The 22330-nt window shown below is 35.4% G+C and overlaps 1 protein-coding gene across 5 annotated transcripts in view; it reads left to right on the forward strand.

Annotated features, from left to right (window-relative positions):
• ash1 (histone-lysine N-methyltransferase ash1) overlaps positions 1-22330 on the forward strand; it is a 498911-nt gene that overhangs the window by 435999 nt on the left and 40582 nt on the right. For all 5 annotated transcript variants that reach the window (XM_069848493.1, XM_069848495.1, XM_069848496.1 and 2 more), the window contains 3 exons: positions 5154-5301; positions 10949-11288; positions 20897-21046. In XM_069848493.1, coding sequence (XP_069704594.1) covers positions 5154-5301; positions 10949-11288; positions 20897-21046 — 638 coding nt within the window. The remainder of the gene's footprint in view (positions 1-5153; positions 5302-10948; positions 11289-20896; positions 21047-22330) is intronic.

A 22330-nucleotide genomic window follows, 5' to 3' on the forward strand; every position in this document is an offset into this window, starting at 1 on the left:
AGAAAAATGATTGTTAGATTTTAGTTCAACTATGAGTCTGACTGTGAAAATAAAATCAGAAACGAAATTTCTCTTAAAAAGTTTCTATAGGTACTTGTTGTTAGGCTAAGGATATATTATGCACGATCTTTATTAAATTTTTTTTTCTTCCCCTCTTCTGAGCTGATTCCAAGAATTAATCGAGCAAACAGTCTTTAAAAATAAGCTACAAAGTGTGTATGTTCCTGTTATTTTAGCAGTGTTCAATGTGTCCCTGATTCAAATGTAATGCACTCAGCATGTCCCTTCACCAAGGGCGGCTTTCGAAGAGGGGCTGCGGAGCTGCAGCACCCCCAGACATTTGTGGATCTTGTCTCGTTTTATGTAGTGAAAAACATTTATTATACTGTCTCTATTTAGCGGGTCGATTTTTTTTTTTTAATTCACTCTCAATGACATGCACGCAATCGTTAGTGAAGTCACTTCCTCCCCTGGTGCTGCCAGAGCGAAACCAGAGACAAGGACTATAGGGTGAAGCCACTTCCTCCCCTGGAGCTGCCAGTGTTGTCTCGGATGCTTTGCGTGTTAGTTTTACCCCTCTCCCTGCTGCCCCTTGCCAGGAATCCAGAGTTTTCAGGCGCTGCAAAATTTGCAGCAGTTTGTCAGTAGCGCGCAGTTTTAAATACATTTTCTTTAATGTTGTGAGTATAACAAGTGCAACAATGATTAATCCTGTACAATATTTACCGTCTATTCAGTTCAGTACCTTAACAATTCAGGAGAAATGTGAAATTAAGCGCCCATCAGTTGAATCTCATAATGGAAAGAGCCGCTAAACAAAATACAAAGGCTCGCATATTTTTTGCTAATTTATTCAGTATCCCTGCTTTCTTCTCTCGATCTCCACACAGTCTGTATTAGATTAATGTGTTTCAAAGACAATTCCATCATCTGAGGCAACAAGATGGATTTAAAATAAGAACAGTAAATGTTGTTCATGAGAAGAAGGAGCCATTGCTAGAATGTTTTCAAACCATAATAGAATCTGAAACATCTAACAACATCACAATAAATGAGGCAAGCGCCTTGGTGCGTACTCTTGAACATCCTGAATTCAATTTCTGGCTCAGTTATTTTTTTCATTTATTGATGTATCATGTATATATATTATACAACCAACTACACATCGCCAGTTAGATATTTCTAAGGTTCAAATCTGCATATAAAAAATTAAATTATAGTTTATTTAACGACACTCGCAACTGCAGGGGTTATATCAGCGTCGCCGGTATGCCGGAATTTTCTCCGCAGGATTCTTTTAAATGCCAGTAAATCTACTAACATGAGCCTGTCTCATTTAAACACAACTTACAAGATAAGGCGCATGGAACTAGTCTTTAAATAAAGTAAGTTACTTGGTTTATTTTTGTTTGCAGCCCCCTTAATTCAATACCCACGAGCCGCCACTGCCCTTCACATCTCTTATCATGGTAATTTCACAACAGCAGGAGCAGTGTTGAGTTGCTGAAGGGACGCATTCGCCATAGACATGCAAGTCTGTGGTTCCTTGCTTGTCTGTAATCTCACTGTTTTCTTTCCATATTCTTATAATATGACTTCCCGTGGACTCAAATCGATAGTCAATGACCTAATTGCTGCCATAACTCTTGGAAGTAATTATAAGATACCAAATATTTGAACTAGGAAAACCATACACAGCGAACAAGCTTCGTGCGGCTGGGTTGTGTGACATCACTACTCTAACTCAGCAAGTTTCAAATGTGAATTGCAAGCATTCTATTAATTGTACGACATTCGGGTTTTCATAGAAACTAATCTCTACATCAGATGTGTTATAATCATTTTCTACCTAAAATTCATTTTATAAGTTAACAGGGCCTTTAAATTTAAATACATGCTGTCAGGGAAGAAATCGAAAGGTTTGGGAATGTATTGCTATTTTTGAAGACATTTTTCTCAAAACTTTTTGTTTTTGTAGTGTCTATCTTTTTCTCTAAAACTATTGTATTGGGTATAATTTTATTACTTTTCCCTCACATTTCTTACTGACTAGTCTCTAAGTTTTTTTAACAGTATCCTTCAGTAAAAATGACAAACTTTGGGCAATTAAGTAAAAAAAAAAAATTGTTCATTATTATTATTATTGCAATTGAACCTTTGAGTCATAAATATATTAAACAACGAATAACAAAATATCATTAAAAAAATTCAGGGTTCTATGTCTACTCTATGCTGAGAAAAAGGAATGTGAAATCTGTTAATTTAGCATATGTCATTGAGATTCTCCTTAAGCGAGTTATTTATTATTATTATTACTACTTAAAAATGAATCTATTTCTCTCACATTTTCATTAAATTCTTGATTGTTGAATCAGATGGTTGTTGAACTCCAGGATATTTCCGTAGAAATACAGGACAACACTTTTTGTACGATTTCTTTGTAATGTACATATCGTATTTACCCGCATAATGGACGCACCCCATTTTTTTTTGCGTTGAAATTTAAAAAAGAATCCCCGCGTAATAGACGCATCTCATTTTAAACAAAGATCTTTTACGAATATCGAAACTTGTAAGATTGGATGCACTGCTTATGTTTAAATTTGAGTTTTTAAACAACAATGCATGGTGCCACTGCAACCGTGATTGGTTCTTTTTTACGCATGCAAAATATAGGTACGCTCCAATTAATAAGCACTATTCTTAGTATTCTGAAGTAATCAGTTGTGTTGATCAAAATAATTGTGTTTCGACAATGGATAAGAACCGACTGAAATATTCAAGTTATAGGCCTACAGCGAGTTTTAAGCTGAAAATTGCCAAATTCGCGGAAGAACACGGTAACATAGCCACTGGTCGAGAATTTCCGTGTCAAAGTGTAATGTGCATAAGTGGCGGAAACAAAAAGAACCGCTATTAAAAACTCCTAACAAATCAAGAAAATCATTTCGTGGTCCTAAGTGTGGGAAGTATCCCGAAATTGAAAATAAACTACTGGAATACATAACGGAATTACAGAACAATGGAATCGGAGTGTCACATGAAACGATGTGTTACAAAGCACGTGAAATCGCAGCTAGTATGGGCATTGGTGAATTTAAAACAAGAAGAGATTGGGCCCTTCGTTTCATGAGAAGGAAAGGCCTTTCTCTTAGAAGACGCACTCCAAATTGCCAATGGATACCACAAGACTAAGAACAGAAAATCGTAGATTTTCATAAATTCGTAATAAAGATGAGAGAGGATAAGAATTATTTGTTGTCGCAAATGGGGAATGCGAACCAAACACCGATTTTTTTTTTTTTTATATATTGACCAACACAACAATCACTAAGAAGGGAGAAAGTAGTGTACTGATACTCACAACTGGTTTTGAGAAAATGCATTGGACAGTGATGCTAACAATAACAGCGGATGGAAGGAAATTAGCACCGTTTGTCATTTTCAAAAGAAAAACTATGCCAAAAATTAAATTACCAATACCAAGGCCTATCCACGTCAGAGTCCACGTGAAGGGATGGATGGATGCTGATCTGGTGCGAGATTGGGTGTATACAGTGTGGCAACATTGTCCCAATGCTTTATTTCGCCAACCTGCTCTATTCGTTTGGAACAGTTTCCGAGGTCACTTAGGTGACAACACAAAGAAAATTATTTCAGAGTCAAAAACTGACATTGCTGCTATCCCTGGTGGTCTTACGTCAGTGCTTCAACCTTTGGATGTGTGTATAAACAAACCATTCAAGGATTACGTGAGGAAACTATACACAGTGTGGATGGCAGGCGGTGCTCATGAGATGATGCCGACAGAAAAGATACGGCGACCAACAGTCGAAGTGATATGTGACTAGATAGCATGGGCGTGGAACATGATAATACCAGAAATAGTTAAAAAAACTTTTCTTGAAAACCGGCATATCGAATGCAATCGATGGGACAGAAGACGATATTTTATGGGACGAGGATGAGGAGGAATGTGAATCTGTGACAAATGATAGCAGATGCTGAACCTGGCAGTGAATAAGGTAAGGCTAGTGTTAATAATAACAATAAAGTGTTTTGTCTTATTGTCGCCGTCTTCACTGTTACAAGTTATCATCCTGTTTATACAACTGCTGCTAACTATTGATCATCTTAAGTGCGACGCAATCAATTTATAAATTAGTCATGGCCCATATATTGTTATGTATTCTATCGATTATTTTAGCATTCGAGCTGGTGCACCTTTAATACATTCCCCCTCCCCCCCTCGGATAAAGACCCACTCTAGCTTTTTGTTATAAAAATCGAAAAAGAAAGTGCGTTTATTATGTGGGTAAATACTGTATATCATAAATAAAGATTGTCTGTTCTAATGCCACAAATTAAACAGAACTGAACTACACTGAATGGAAGTCTGCTGTATACTAATGCTCTAACCTTGACGTCTCTTGAGCCTGTGTTATCTGTTCATACTATGCAACACAAATTCTTTCCACACTCAATCCAGGGGAAATGTAGACACTATTTCCTTGGCAGTTGCATCCAATCTAAAATGGTGAAAAGCCAATAGTATATACCTGAGCGAAACACATTTTATTATTATAATTCACATCAGCTGTATATGCATTTCAGACAAAATGAAATTTCCTCGTTCATTCATTCATTTATTATATTCCATAGATCTTTCATGAGCAATGAAGGTTTAAAATGTGGAACAAGTCAAAATTTTACAATATTACAATTACAATTTTTACAATATTTTATAATTTTTACAGTTTTACAATTTAGTAATTTCCTACAATGATGAGGTTGGGGAAAACCTCGGAAAAACCCAACCAGGTAATCAAATCAAAAGGGTGAAATGAAGTGATGCCAAGGACTTGCCATAGACCATCTGGCTTCAGTCCCATGGCTGGGGAAAACATCGGAAGAAACCATTCAATGAGACCAAAGGGGGATCGAACCCAAGCCCGAACGCAGCTCCGGATCAGCAGTTTGTAATAAAATATGATTATTAATATGTAACGATACAGAATGAGAAATAGTAAACAAAATCAAAATTTATATTCATAATAAACTTATTATTCATATTGTAATTGTTTGTATCATAAGGTGTGGCATTGCTTTCTATGCAGCTGGTTCAATGCATTGCCTCTCTTGTATGCTTACAGGTGACACCGTGTATGTGCTGAGGGACATGATTGAAGAGAACGCCCCCAAGACATCTCCTCCAACCAAGCACACCTACAAAACAATCAAGAACTTCAGTTATTCAGATCTTGATATCTTCAGGGTGGAGCGATTGTGGAAGGATGAAAAGTAAGCAGAATTCCGTGATTTAGAGTTTTTCCTTCATATTTATTCCTGATTGAGTGTGAAACCTTTGCAGTATTAATGTATGAACTTTGCTTAAGGTGTGGTTAAAATTGTAGGAGTACAGTAATTTTCTGATATTTGTGGATAAAATTATCATCATTTCATTGCACTACAGTCTGGCAAGTGATCTTTGATGTAACTAGTTAATTATTTATTTAAGGAGATGGAGAGAATCTTACCTGAATTTCAGAGTTCAAAATGTCCTCCATTAATTTGTATATAGCTTCAATCAATATTCCTACAAATTCCAAAATCGCAGAAATTCAATCATCCATACACATACTGGTAAAAACTAAAAATCTGTATCTCCAATTTATCCCTGCCTGTTGTGGTATTATGGGCAGTGAGATTGCATATTGTCTGGCAAAGAAAGGAACTAAAATGTTACAAGTACCCTTGAGAAGGATATCTTATCACAATGCCAAATTGTTCATACAAACATAATTTCAAATCAAAATTCTAAAGAAATTTTAAGAAAACGGTAATAATAAATCTTGTCAGTATTGTTTATTGAGAAAGAACATACACCTGATTCTCCTCGACATGATGCAGTAGCAAAATTTCGGATGCTAATTGGCCATGACTGTTTAGCAGCACACCTGTTTAAAATTGGAATTTTTGGTTCACCAAAATGCATCCTGTGTAACCTAGAAGACTCTTTGATAAATCACGAACATTTACGAAAATGTCAAGCTTTGGCATCAAATCTTTTGGATTCGGACTCTAAATTATACTGGGAAGCTAGAAGGCGAATAGAGAACTTCCAAGTGCCTGGACAATACATAAAAAAATAAAAATAAAAAAATGTATATACTGTACATGTTGCAGCCATGTATGAAGTTCTCTGACACTTGCTGGAGCCCATCCTGACTAATATTGTGTATTAGTCATATACAGTTCTTCTTATCGAGAAAGGAACCTATTTCTCTCCACTAATTAAATAATTTAACAACACAATATTTCAATGATTGTGTGGTCTGTGGAAAGTGCTGCTGAAACTTAACACAACTTGTACGATTTTCTTTTTTTTAAATTGATACATTTCAACAACGAAAATACATTGTTGTACTGTGTATCTAACCCTGGTTAAAATACGTATTTCTTAATACAGCTCAGAAGCTGATTAACTGAGATTGACAGTGAATTGTGTTGCCAGCATAGTGCATAAGGGAACCCACGCATTGTGTCTGGGCAGAGCTTAAAGCAATCTTACATAGCTCCAAGATACTGTGTGGCAAATAGTGCATAAAGTTTTCCCGACCTCGTTTGTAGAACATAATGGAGACGATATTGTGAGCAACTGGTCTGAAATTCAGGTAAGATTTTCCCCATTTCCTTCAGTAAATAATACACTAGTTACGTGAATAATCATTTGCCAAATTGTAGTGCTGTAAAATAGCAAGACTGTTACCTGCGAGAACTGGCTATCTGCTAGTACCAAGACATAGCAGGAGTACCAATTCCTTAGGTTTGACCTACCCTGTATTTGGCTTAAATAGATATATTGGGAACATTTTTGAAAATGGCTGATCGAGTAAGTTTCCAAGTCCAAATAAATGATTGTATGCATGTGCATACATAAAGAAGTTGAAGAAGGGTTGAGTGTTTAAATGCAGGCAACATAACAATGAATGTGCATAACAGATAGTGTAAAGAATGTGTTCAGAAAAAATGGACCCAATTAAAATGGAAAATATTTTCACGTCATGTTCTTTTATGGATATTATTGCTTGGCTTAACGAAACTGGTGTCCTGTTTCTTTCTGTTCGAAAAGTGAAGCAAAGAATAGAAGTTATGTGGAGAATTGTTTGTAAATTGTAGCGTTATTTTATCTTTGAAAGTCAAGAATGGAGGAATTTTTTCATACAAATAGATCTTCCGCCATTTTGTGCAAACAAAGGAATTTATAGATCATATTTATACATTGAGGGGCTGCTGAGAACACAAATCCTCCCATGTTGCAATTTGATGCTGTTCTTTACCCTATACTGAGACAACCACACATTCGAGGAATTTTCGTGCAAGAGTGAGCATAGAACATTTTCACAATCTGTAACCAAAAACACGTAGTTTGTGCATGTGTTCTTGATAATGAACAGTTTGCATACAAGTTTTCTTATGCCGAAACTGTTACAGAATCTTCCATTGGAGCTCATTGCAATACTAAGAGCACAGTATTTGTCTAGTTCATTTGTTGTTGCAAATGAAGCACGACTTCCATGGAAAGAAAATGTGCAAAAAGAGGCTGAATAGATGGTCTGACCAACTCGTTCAAATTGACAAATGCAGGATTGGTAGGAGAAACTTCCATTGTGGCTGTGTCTTGAAAGGGATTAGATTCTCAGGATGAAAGTTTATATATAAATGCACGTTTAACATAGTTTAATATTCCATCGACAAGTCTTATCATGCTATCAAAAAGGAGTGCATTATTCAATCATTCATAGTGTTCTGCCCAAGCGCAGGTCTTTCACTGCAAACCCAGCATTCTCCAGTCCTTTTTGTGCCTTCTTCTCTCCTCATTTGATCCATATATCTTAATGTCTATCATCTGATACCTTTTTCTGCCCCAAACTCTTTTCCCGTTCATTATTCCTTCCAGTGCAGCCTTCAAAAGACAGTTTCTTCTCAACCAGTGACCCAGCCATTTCCTTTTCCTCTTTCTGATCAGTGTTAGCATCATTCTTTCTTCGTCCAATGTTTCTAACACAGTTTCGTTTCTTATTCTGTCTGTTCACTTCACATGCTCCATCCTTCTCCACATCCACATTTCAAATGCTTCTAGTCGCTTCGTCGTAATGTCCATGTTTCTGCTCCATACAATGCTACACTCCACACAAAGCACTCCACTAGTCTCTTCCTTCTTCTTCCAGAGAAGTACCTAGTTTCTCACACCTTCCATTCTGTAGATGAATTTATGCGAGTCAAGATCGTAGTCAGAGGCTTCTGCCACAAGCCTCTCGCACTTAACTCTCCATCCTAGAATGACTACCAATAGTGAAATTATAGGCCTATTGTTATTAGGTATAATAATTCAGATTTTTTTGGATAGGCTAAGTCTCAAAAGCCTCGTACTAGTTTCGCCATTGCTATGCCTTTTCTTTGTAAAGTGTAGTTTGTTAAGAAGTTAAAAATGAATGAATGTATGGATTTCATTGTTGCTAATGTGTTTGTTGTCATGGAGAGAGTGATTTTAAAAAAATGAATTCACTGCTGTGAATAAAACCATTGTTGAGGTTGCTAAGGACGATGAAAGAAAGACCAGTTCAGATACCAATTATGGATAAATATATTTATAACCATATAAAGCATTTATATTTGAAGCATTGCTTAGTTACAGTATTTAGATTTATTTCTGTTAGAAAATACATAATTAACTTACTTTAGTTACCTATATTACAAAGAGGAAATGTCCGTTAAAAAGACAACTACATACCCAGTGTTATTTTCTAAATTCTGAATGTTCTATGGCAATATTCTGAGTTTGACTAATGCATAGTAAGTACGAGGCATGTTCATAAAGTAAGTTCCATTTTTAATTATAGCCGTCGCATTGCTGCAATCGTTATTTTGCACATGCGTGTTTTCTTCTTCAGTCCTCAGGCAAGCTGTGCATGCAGTTTCAGAGCTTCAGTCTGTGTGTGTGGTTAGTTGTGATCAGTTGAAATGTTTAAAGTGATCGAGCACCCCGCCGACTGTGAGATGCGGTCTGTTATCCGTTTCTTGAATGCGAGAAACATCAAACTAGCTGACATCATTGTCAACTTGAGGTGTATGGTGATGATGCCATTAGTGATGGAATGGTCAGGAGATGGGTTAGGAAGTTCAGCAAGGGCCGCGTCTCTATGCATGACGAGCAGTGTACCGGTCGGCCATTTTTGATCAATGACGATTTGGTGCGTGCTGTCGATGAAAAAATTCATGAGGACAGGAGGTTCACAATTTCTTCACTTACCTTGAATTTTCCACAAATGTCGCAGAGTGTTCTCTACAAAATTGTGACAGATTGATTACGATATCGAAAATTGTGCTCATGATGGGTACCCAAGGTGCTCACCGAGGAACACAAGTAAGTGCTTTAGAGATTGTGTTCAAAGACTTTATCATTTGCATTACAATGCTCCTGTGCACACTCCATCACTAATAGACTCACTGCTGTGGTCAAAGCCACCTGCTTTACATCATTTCTGATGTCAACATTATGAATGTTGTAGACAACGGAAGGGAGATGCGTCAGAGGTTTTTTATGTTTATTTTTTCCAGTGACATTCAAACAGCCTGTAAATTAGTAATTGTTATTAGACATAGCTAACCCAATATTTACAATACAAAACCTATTGGATTTCCGTTTGAAATCATGAATTGGTCTTGATATCTCGATCATTATTTATGTAAGAAATATTTCATCACTTGCATCAGATATTTTCTTTGACATAATTTCATTTCTGTTTGTCATATTGTTTATAGAATGACAATTAAAACATCAGAGGTGAAAAAGTTAAGTGTGCCACCAGTATAATACAGATACAGACAGAGAGAGAGAGAGAGAGGGAGTGCTTCAGGACAAATTGGGCGCATGTTTATAGGAACTTTTTTACTCAGAATAGTCCATACTGCCACCTCACAGTGTGATAAAACGTAAATCTAGCTGGACAAAATTATAATTTCTCTCCTATCTAACATATTGTAATGAAACTTTGCACAGGAGTTACAGGTAGTATACATATTCTGAGTAAGGTAAAGGTAAAGGTATCCCCGTAACATACCATGAAGGCACTTGGGGGCATGGAGGTAGAGCCCCATGCTTTCCATGACCTTGGCACTAGAATGAGGTGGTGTGGTCGGCACCACGCTCTGACCGCCTTTTACCCCCGGGAAAGACCCGGTACTCAATTTTATAGGAGGCTGAGTGAACCTCGGGGCCGTTCTGAAAGTTTGGCAACGAGAAAAAATCCTGTCACCACCACATATTCTGAGTATGTTTGTATAATAGGAATTATCCTTTTATAGGAGATGCATTTAGACAAAATTAGTAGTTTCTTTCGTATATAACAGATTTTAATTAAACTTAGTACAGAAGTTACAGGTAGCATATTTTTTTGTTTACAATCTACCCCTTTAAAGGGGGTCCATTTACACAACATTAATAACTTCTCTCCTGTCTAACATACTTTATGAAACTGTGTACTGGACATACAGGTAGCATATTATATTTTTTTCTCAAAGCGAACTGACTTGTAAAACACAATTTTTCTTTCGGAGTTTCTCTGACAAGAAATTCTATCAGTCTGCACTTAATTTTGACACTACCTTCATGAAATCGCACAAAAAATCGTGTGACAGTTCTTGAACTTGAGTGCCATTATGTGTGTATATGAAATATTCATTAATTTTTAGTTAAAATTTACTATATTTCACATTAATAAAATGCAGATAAATTAACTCATAGATAATGAATGTGAACTATATCCCAGTAGTACACAGGCAGATGGCATGCCTGTATCTGCAGCATAGCAGTGAAAAGAGGGATTATCTTTATGTTGTGATTAAGGGTGAAATAAACTTTGTAACATGTTTTTTTGTATTGTAGGGGTGAACGATTTGCATTTGGACACCATTATTTGCGACCTCATGAAACATACCATGAGCCATCACGGAAGTTCTTCCCAAATGAGGTTATGAGAGTACCCTTATATGAAGTGGTGCCTTTGGATCTGATAATGGGACATTGCTGGGTGCTGGATTTGAATACGTATTGTAAAGGTCGTCCTGTAGGTGCGCCAGAGGAGCACATATACATCTGTGAATACCGTGTGGATAAAAGTGCCCATCTTTTCAGCAAAATTGCAAAGCCACGTCATTCTATATGTACAAAGACATATGCATTTGAAACATTTGACACAAGATTGAACCCAAAGCGTACTTACACGGTGAGTAATGGTTTTTTATCAGTTCTTAAGAACCAAAGTGTGCAAAACAGTAGCTGTTTTCATTGATGGCTTTGTAGTGGGAGACATCTTTTGAAGGATGTAATAAATTAATAATATAATTATTTGTAATCTCTCTTTCTGAGCTTGAATCAGAAAATACGGACATTTCGTCACATTTTTACTTGTACGATATGGACATGAATCTCAAATTACAAATTGTCCGTACAAAATACGGACATAGTGGTGCATAAATAATAGTATCTGTAAAATAGTAGTGTGAAATTTTAAGATATTGGGTGAAGTGTAAGTTGATAAATTGCGTTTTAAATATATTATAGTTTACGTATTATAACTTGTTTTCCGTTTATCTGCCATATTACATTAAAGATTTTAGAATTATTTCATTTTTATGTTTTTTTTTAGAAAATTTTAATAAGAACCTGTTTCATCATGCAGCGTTTGTTGAGTCTAATATATGAAAAATTCTACTCAATTTTTTGTTGTATCGGTGCTATAGTTTTTAAAGTTGTTTTCAATACTCAGTTCTGAGTTCTTGAACAATGTAATGTCTCTATTTTTTTACTTTTACATCATTGTCCTTGCTTGCCAGTACAAACTCGCTTCTTCCACAATGGTATGTCGAAGCCCTAACAAAGTGAGGGGGTACCTTCCCAAAATTTTCAGCATTTCCAAATCAGTTAAATCTCTTCTTTCATTTCTCATTTTTCGTTTACTAAACCTTATATACTAGCCTGTATTATGTGTGGAATAGAGCATAAATCGAGTAAAAACGGAAATGAACATTACTTCGTCTTCCCTCAAACAAAAGATGGCGAATTAACTGCCCGCAAGCTGTCGGAGTTGACTGCATCTCAAACTAATGAATCAAACATCACAATTATTAAAACAAATGTGAAACTGAGGACTTGATATTTTGTGCATAAATTAATCAGACATTACATATATAAAAGAGACTGTGTTCATTAGTAATTATAAACTTAAGTTTGGCTTTAAAGGTACTTGTTCCTCGATCTTTTGAGGTCAAGGAGAGCCACTTAGTTACTCTTCTATGTCTTAACTATCACATAGCAGAATATAAAAGACTTCGACTGGAAATTCTAACACATTGAGAGATTTTTACATTTTCTGTAAGGCTAGGGAGACCTCGCTGGCCATCTGAGTTAAGTTCTTATTACTGCGTTAAACTCTTTATTTTCTCGAAGTAGAAACTAAGTGATATTTTGACATTTTGCTGTGCTCTTAAAAACTTTTAATTATATAGAAAGCATCCATTTTGTATTAATAATATTGAGGAATACTTTAGCCTATATGAACACACGTTCATTACAAGTATCTTGTATATATAAAATGACACAGCACAGCAGTGTTAAGAACTTATAAAAATTTTTCACAGAAGTTTTAAAAGAAAGCATAGCAATAAACTCACTGGAAGCAATGCTACACATGTGCTAATAATATTGTTATAATTTTTGCGTGCAGAAATTTGGCAAACATTATATTTGTATTACAGAATCTGTAGCAGATTGAAGAGAAATCATTAAGGAAATATTTATTTCAATCAATCAATTAGACATTATGAAGCATCTACTATTCATCCGAGTGGTTATATCGCATCCCGGTTTCCCCCAAGAATTTCTGCTGGGCCCTCTGTAAAAGCTAGTGGCTGGGATGTTTGGTTCTTTCCTGAAAATTGTATGTATGTATCTAATGCTGAAGAGTTAACAGTGAAGTTATTCTCTTTCTTGCTTCCCATTATTTGGAGGTGATATCTTGAAAATTCTGGAGTGCTACACAGTGCTTCAAATGTTCTATATCAATTTTTTCATGTTTAGGGCATAGAAGGCAATGTGGTGTTGGAAATACGCCAATTGTGTGGAGATGTTTGCGTAAACAATCATGTCCAGTAAAAACCCGAAACATGGCAACAGCAGTTTTACAAGGCAATTCAGGAATTTGATTAGGTTCTCCTAAAGTTTCTTAAGTTTACAATTTTTATTCATTTTCTTCTTTATTATTTGTTTTATTTATTCATAAGTAGACATCGGATTTATATGCACTAAAAATATCCAAAATATGCATGTATGTATGCTGTCAAAATCTTTAAAATTATGCTCTATCAATTCAAAAATATGCACTAAACAAGCACTAAAAATTTTAATTTTAGGCTTATGCATTTTGGTACTTACAATGTACATTCTTCCTTAGACATCATTCTGGTCGTTGTAATTTGATTTGTGCAGTATACAGAAGGTTGTTTCCGATCTCTGGAAAGCAAATTTGATTGATGTCTTGTGTATCAGAAGTCACACGAGAGCTGAACTGTGGCGAAAGACCAATAGTGAGTGATTTCATAGTCAGAGTGCATGGTGTCTCACAGCAGCAATGCCCAAGAAAATCGGGCCTTTTTGGGAGGGGTACATTACAACCCTTTCCAATGCCAAGTACCGTTAAGTGAAAATAAAAGAAGCCTTCAATAAACGTCATCTTCTGTGTACTTAATAAGACTGGTAAAACTCGGATGGAATTAAATTGTATCATCTCATGTGAGGGGTATGGCTTGTGACGGGGGTTAGATTTGCTTGCTTTTTTCACTTTGGAATTAATCCTATCCGAGCTTTACCAGTCTTATTAAGTGCACAGAAGATGCCTTTCTTGGAAATAACGAAACCACGTTTTTTGCAGGCTCCTATGATTTCCACGTAACTGTACTAGGTATTGGAAAATGTCGTAATGTATCCCTTCCAAAAAGGCATTGCTGCTGTGAGAACCGTGCACTCTGACTATGAAATCACTCACTACTGGTCTGTACCTTTCTCCACAGTTCAACTGTTGGTGTGATTTCTGACGCACATGACGTCATTCAAATTCGTTTCCAGAGATCTAAAACAACCTTCTGTACAATGATTATCTTCTCCAAATATTCAGGGGTAAGTTCATGACGTTTATCACTTAACACAGATTTGTATGCTGAAAGGACTTTTCCACGTCTACAGATGTTATTGAGCAAAATTTGAAAGCACTTACTAGCTCTGGGAAAATTTCTTCTGAAAGCACAACATTTCCGCCTTGAAGATATTTATCCACAAATCATACAACTTTAATGACAGGATTTTTCCCTAAAACATTGCGCAATTTACTGCACACTCTGAAGTTCACTCTAAACCTCCTTGAGGATTGATAAAGATTCATGTAAAGACAAACCACATTTTTCGAGTTTTGGCTTCAGCTATAACTTTGAAATGTGTCTTTGCAAATATTCAATATTAAAATATTCTGTGAACGTTGAATTGATAAAGCTTCTTTTGCATTTAGCATACCAATGAATTCTTTAACTGCATTGAAATTATCTGAATAGAGAGAGCAGCTCCAATCCATGTGTAAGTATTGGCTCTGGGAGTAATGGGAGGTCTGTAAATTTTTCTTTGTAAGCATTAATTCTGGATGGGACTCGGAAACATTCCTGCTTTCAACTGTAAATAGGTAACATCCTCAGTAACATCACGTGATTTTGTTAGTAGCACTCAGAGAGGCTCCTTACAGGTGCCTCCATAGTAAGGACTTCATTATCTTGTCACTAATGTGTTTAAATATTAATTTTTAAATTAAAAAATAGGCTACATGTGTTATGTGCTCGATGCATGGAAAAATGGCGAAATATGCAGCAACATCAGACATATACAATTATATGCACTATAAAATTTCACATACAAAAATAGAAAAACATGAAATATATTGCAAAAGTTTATTCCATATCACAAGTAAAAACAAATTAAATATATATCTATATATATAATTTCAACTGGTAATGGAAATTACAGGAAAACAGCTGAACAGATTTTAATGAGTGACCCCTCATTTTCATGCCTGGCATCCAAAGTTTTTCGGAAAAGTAGTAATTTTCAGTGAAATGTCAATTTTCCTACATAATTTTCCTATTTTCCAAAATCCATCTTTTGTCAGTTTTGAGAACTAATTTTATTGAATCACGGCCGCCTTGATTGAATTTCAGAACAAAACACACTCTACAATAAGCAATAGGCTATTACACGAAGGCCATGACCTGCAGGATTCCCGTCATATTTAGAGCTCAATTCAATTTGTTATTAAAAACTGATTCTGCAGTATATAATTTTCTGAGTACAGATGTGTATTGGATATTCAAATCTACGAAACTTGAGGTGGTTTGATGACATTATTACCATTAGAAATTAAATATTATTATAGTTAATATCATGATGCGTCTATTCTTCATTAATTGTACATAATATTGATGCTATATTGATGACATGAAAGTGAAACGTTTTGAGGTTATGTCAGTAAATGTAGAGATTATCTTAATTTAGATCTTCATTTCTATAATTTACTGAGTGACTGCTATATGTAACTACAAAACTTAAGTAAGATAATAATATTGTTATTAAAAATCAAATATTTTTATACTTATTAAACCAGTGGGGTTGGGTCTTTTTCATATATACTTAATGGCGGTGTAGTGTAGATATTGATATGTGTCATTGACTTCAGTATTGGTTCGAGAGAGCGCAAAAATTACAGTTCCTAAGGAAAAATAAAAAGGTATTACTTACTGATAAAATAAGAGGCCTAGAAAATTTTGTAGTCTCCAGATCATTTCAGCAAGATCTCTTACAGTAGTAGGATAAAATGATTTTACACTCTAAGTTCTACATGCAGCAGCTATACGAAACCTTAGCGAACCTGACATTTTTTTAACTTTTGCCTACAATCCACAATGACCTGAAATAGCTACTGCTATCGTCCTGACATTGATACTTGCGTTTTCGTGTTGAAACTCAAAAACTGAAGTTGGATAGGTTCAAGAAAAAGTATTTGGCCTAAAAAAATCCATTCAGAGGGAGTATGTTTCATTATTATGGAAGCAAATAACTATCAAAAAGACAAGTATTCTTCATTGAAAATAAATCTGAAAAATTTTTATTTCAACGTCTAACAAACTTAGTTTGCAGCAGCATTTACTGCACAAGCCACTAGTTTGCATATAAATCCGATGTCTATTCATAAGGAAATGCAGTTGTTGTTTTTTTTTTTTTAGCTAACATATTGGCATATTCATTTCATTGTAAACTGTCTACCAAAAAGTAATTGGCCACTGTTTTTGCTCCCTTAGAACCTCGTGGTACCACCTCTTGTTGCTATAACAGCAACCACCCTGTCAGGCATGCTCTCCACTAGTTTGTGTAGGATATCCACTAGAATGCGTCGTCATTCCTCTTGCAACATGGCACTCAGTTGGGCAATGGACGTTTGCCCTATGTTTCGGCGGTTACTATGCAGTGGTATGCAGACAATAATGCTCCCTGGTTGGACTGGCCTGCACAGAATCCTGATTTCAATCCCATTGAGCACCTTTGGGATGAATTGGACCGCCGATTGAGGTCTCGGGAGATGCGGCAACTTCCATTGTCCAACTGAGAGCCATGTTGCAAAGGAATGGCGACGCATTCCAGTGGATATCCTACATAAACTAGTGCAGAGCATGTCTGACAGGGTGGCTGCTGTTATAGCAACAAGAGGTGGTACCACGAGGTTCTAAAGTGCAAAAACAGTGCCCAGTTACTTTTTGGTAGATAGTGTATATTGCAATATGCTGGAATCCATTGCATAACTAATTTTTTTCCAAGCTTTTGAATTTGCTCAATCATAGGATGTATTTCTTTGATCTTCTTCATTTTTGAGTACGTGGTGAATGCTAATGCCTGAATTGTAATATGATATTTTTGCAGTGATGATATTTTGGAGAGAAATATAAATGGCTTCAATCTCTCCATCAAAGTTAGTAGTAGAAAATATATTTGCTGTACAGAATTGGAAGTATTCGTTATACAGTGTGTCCGGCTTAAACCTAGAATAAAACAAATATTTATTACACGAAAACGAATGGAGAAATTCCAGTGCAGTTGGTTTGTACGTCAACGATGACACAAAATGTTTTATGTTTTGTGGTTGAACCCACGAGAGTAATGTGCATGTGCTGTAACTGTATATGTCTGGAAAGCACAACCATAGCGTCAGTTAAGGTGTGGACTCCGCAGCAGAAAGTGTTCTGCGTGCTTCCTCTTGCCGAATTCAAGTTCGTGACAGGAGTGCAGCATCGTTTTAGACGGGAGTACCAGCTGTGACCTACCGATAAGATTCCAACCTACACATCAGTTATGACATGGGACAGACAGCGTGCAACAGGAAGCCTCCTTAATATGTGGTGCGGATTAATGAAGGACGAGGTCATAGGCCCCTACTTCGTCGCCGACATTTTCACAGTGTGTGCTCAATTTTTCACCATGCCATCATGCACTAATGATATGGGAGATTCTGGATGTTGGATTAGAAGACAAGCTGAACCCATTGCTTGGCCACCAAGATCACCATACATTACTCCACTTGATTCTTTTCTGTGGGGTTTTGTGAAAACTCAAGTGCACATCAAACACCAGTAGATGGCCTATCCGATTTACGCTGCCACATCCATGCAGCTATTGCGAATGTAACACCACAGTCTACTATATACAGTCGCGAAGCTCAATATGTAGTAAAAATGCAAACATGGGTAGTTGCCGACCACTAGGATCACTACTATCTCCTCATCATCGCAGATCTCTCTCCTAGCAGCCGACAAAATATGTTACACTTCCGTTGTCGTGTTCTTTTGGAAAAATTAACACCTTCCTTCCATTATTGAAATATTAAATGCATAAAGTTAATTTATTATTTTAATGAAGTATATTAAATTCCACCATAAACTCGAAGATACCTGCAAGAAATAAGTTAATATAATTTTTGTTTGTGCAAAACGAACTGAAATTTACTATAATAGCTTCACTCATTCAAGATTATAGCGATAATTAACTATGAAACCAATAAATATTAATTTGCATTTCTCTTTACAACAATAATAATGAAAATATGAATTAATGGAGTAACTTACGTGTACCGGTACTTGTAGTGTAGGCTTACGTAGTTAACAAAGTGGGATGAGGTTAAGCAATAATAATCACACCGGAATTGGAAATAAAACGTGATCAATAAATTTTATTGTAGCAGATTTTTTCTACGTCTCTAGTAAAGCAACAAATAAAAATAACAACAAAATTAACAGCTATAATTAAAAACATATCCTTTGAAGAAAAAAGTAGGCCTAAGCTATAATAATCCCACCAGAATTGAAAATAAAACGTGATCAATAAATTTCATTAAAACAAACTTAATTTTTCTACGTCTTTAGTAAAATAACACATAAAAATAATAACAAAATTAATAGCTACAATTAAAAATATATCCTCTGAAAAAAAAAGGAGACCTAACCTTTATTTCTCTGGAAATTTAGCAGCCTAAGTGACAGAACTTTAACCGGTATCTAATGTCCTTTCGGTTAGACTGAAACATTTCATTGTGAAATTTAAGGATATAATGTATTCTAACAGTCACAAAGAACTTCGAAATTAACAGTTTTGTTTCTGCACAGCATTCTTGTGGAAACCCAGGAACCTTTCTGAATCTTTCGGAAATCGGAAAAAGGATAACTCTGGCCTCTTTCTCTTACTGTTGCTACAATTTATAGCACTACAAACGTCTCCTCCTTGTCCCATATTATTATTCCAATTATTATATTTTAGCCATTAACATTTTCATTATAACCAATAACGAACATTTCACAAGCATCAATGTGAAATACACAACGAGCTAGCACTCGATAGAAATACGACACAGTCCAAAGTCGACCATGGACAGTCTATTGTTTCTAGTTGCTAACCGCTTGGAGCGCTTTATCACGAGATTTGCAAAAAAAACACCTCAAGCTTCGCGACTGTATATAGTAGACTGTGGTAACACCAGTAATGCTGTCAAACACATGGCAGGAAATTGAGTACAGGTTGGACGTGTGTCCCACCACTATTGGTGTGCATATTGAGGTGGGATAACATGTGTAATTATTTTTTTTTTTGTTTCAGTTGCTGTTCATGTAGGAAAAATTACATGTGTAAAAAATTTTTTGAGTTTCTGTCCATGTATAAATAATCTGCAAATAAATATCTCCGTTAGTTTTCGTGTAAATAATTGTTGTTTTGTTCTAGGTTTAAGCCGGACACACTGTATTATGTAACTATTTAAAGTAATTTAAAGAAAAGAGCCCCTTTAAGCAAGTAACTGTCACGTGATTTCGACGACCCTGCAACATAACCATTCGGACGGACATTAGACTCTGTGCCAATTTTATAAAGCATTCCCATTCTCTTCTGTCCGTGGCCTGATCTTCCCAGTTGTCAACCCCCAACTGCAGGCTCATTGATATCAATAAACCATTTAAATTACTGCAGTAATTCACAGAGGTACTTCCTCCGCAAATTCACCTTCTTAAGGTGATGGATTGATGAAAATAGTGATAAATATTTAAACAATTAAAAATGTTTTTGATTGTTCTAAAAATAGTTTAATGATTCATCTTTCATAATCTATGGTTTGGTCATTTTTACAACTGTGTGATTTTCGGCACATTTTAGACTTCAAAATACTCTAGTGAAAAACGTTTTTCTTTAGATGACTTGACATCTTGCACAGAAGGTCATTATAACAAACTGACGTATCCTTTTTTTATTGTACCAATTAAAATGTTGTGACCCTCAGTTTTTGAATTTGTAATGGTAAAAAAATAAAACTGAAAATTAAAAATTATAAAATTAAATTTTTTATCAAAAATTTGCTTTCTAATACAAAAAGTGTGTCAGTTTTCTTATTCATGTACAGTAGACCCTCGATTCAATGGACTTCGAATTTAACGGACATATTATAAAATCTCTATTTCTAGACTGTTTTAGGTAGTTTCGATTTTTAGTAATAAAGAAACGGCATGCAACTGGAAAGCAACTGAAGATTGATGTGTTCTTCATTCAACCTACTAATTCACAGCAACCTTCTACCAGAAAATAAGTGCTTGCATATTCTTTTGGACCATCAGTGAGTAACAATACGTGGTTTTTTTTTTATCCCTAAAATGGCCTGTAAAGTGTTCTTTTATTATTATATTGTATTTATAATCGGACCTTAATACTGTATAGTGTTTCATATTAAAATAGTAGTACTGTACATTGTACTGTAGTTTTAAAAGTTCAGTGTTGTATTATAAAATATTACCCTTGAAAAAATTAGCGATCTAACGGTCTTCGGGATTTAACGGACACCCCTTAGCCCCTATTAGTCTCTTAAATCGAAGGTCTGCTGTGTTAGGAATAGAGGAAAATTTGCTTAAGGAAAAATTATTTGAATTATGAAAATTAGAGCAGTATTATACAATGATAATTCATAGAATAAAAAATGAATTTGAAATTTGTATGATGCATGCCCGTGTGTCCTATGATGTGCGATAAAAATGTTATTTTCATAGAACTGAAAATATGGAAGTTACAAATTTCAGAGATCCATCACCTGAACTACGTAAGTTCCAAATAAAACAATATTATGAGATAATGTTATGTAAACATTGCGTAAAATATGCTGTTTGTTATTGATACAATCATTTTGCATGTTTTGAACATTACCAAAAAAAAATGTTTTAGCCTCATGGTCCTGTGACAATGCGTGCGCGTGGTCGAGGTGCAAGTAATCGAGCTTCACAAGATGACGGGGATTCGAAACATAGTGCTCCAGCAGAAGTACAGCAGCCCAGCTGCCGGCAGCAAGATGATGACGAGCTACCACTAGCCAGAGTAAGAGATGACGCTTTGGCACGAAAGGCATGTTTCAGCTTTGCTTATTGCTACTTCATTAAGGGTTTGATACATGTTGGACATCTGATTCATGAAAACTTACTACCAGTACATGATACATATTGTGCACTCAGTACTTAATAATATCTAATTATTCTCGTCTTACAGTATATTATCATCTATACAATGTTAAATCTATTACCAACTTCATGTGCAGTAATTTCCTAATTATCCTGTAGCTTTAAGTAATAATTTTCGTCATTCCTGATGTCTGTCAGACACACTGAAGTGTCCTTCATGTCTCAAATAATATTTTAAATGCATTCTTACGTAATTGTATTCCGAAATTGGGATATTAAACTTGTTAGATTATTTCATAGAAATTGTCTTAAATATGTGTTTTGAGTAATTTCTGTCTATTTTTCCTATTTCAAAATTTTTTATATTTTCCATTCTTTATTTTTCTCTACTTTCATCATTCAGTTCAGCACATTGCAAAGTACGTGGCTTACAGCGATTCATCACTTTCGTTATTTCTGTTTTTAAAAAATGCAGATTTATTTGGTTCATTAGTGAGTGTATGCATTATAATAATGCCTATTCAGCAAATAATAGTTAGGATGCATACAAGACAGTTGCATAACTGCCTACAAACAGGAAAGTGACCCAAATAAGTTTCATTCTAAAACGTAATTTAAAAAGAAACTATTTTGTTATGCTTATTCTATATGTTGTATTAGTTAGCAGTAAAAATATGTAATTTACATTAATTAGTTCTAACCCTGTTGTCTATCTCTATCTTGTATTTGTAATGAAACATGTTTTCATTTTGGATGTAGTTATCTTTCTACAAAGCAAGTGATGTGTGCTTGGAATATTTTAATTAGTGCACTTGGTACGTCGTTTTATACTAGGAAAGCATACTCTCGTAAGATTTTTATTTTGCACAGATGAGTGACTAGGCAACGTGACCTGAGTTTAGTCTAAACCTTGCAACAGCATCTTTTCTTCTGATGTCTGCCCATTTTTTTCCTTACGATTCTTGAGTGCATTTGTTGAGCATTTCTGTGTCTACTCGTGTTTTGAGTATTCTTGAAAGTGATTGGTGACTGAGAATTTTATTTTGAGGAATGCACACTAAGCAGATTACAAAACACAAAAATAGACCGGAATCATCTGTTGAGCTGCACCAAACTTACATGAGAATTTCAACTGTCAAAAAATCTAAGTGGACTTTATTGGGAACCGAGGCACAAAATGGGTTATAATCCCCAAATGTGAGTC

This window comes from Periplaneta americana, chromosome 15, assembly GCF_040183065.1.
Source record: "Periplaneta americana isolate PAMFEO1 chromosome 15, P.americana_PAMFEO1_priV1, whole genome shotgun sequence".
In the NCBI taxonomy this organism is placed as follows: domain Eukaryota; kingdom Metazoa; phylum Arthropoda; class Insecta; order Blattodea; family Blattidae; genus Periplaneta; species Periplaneta americana.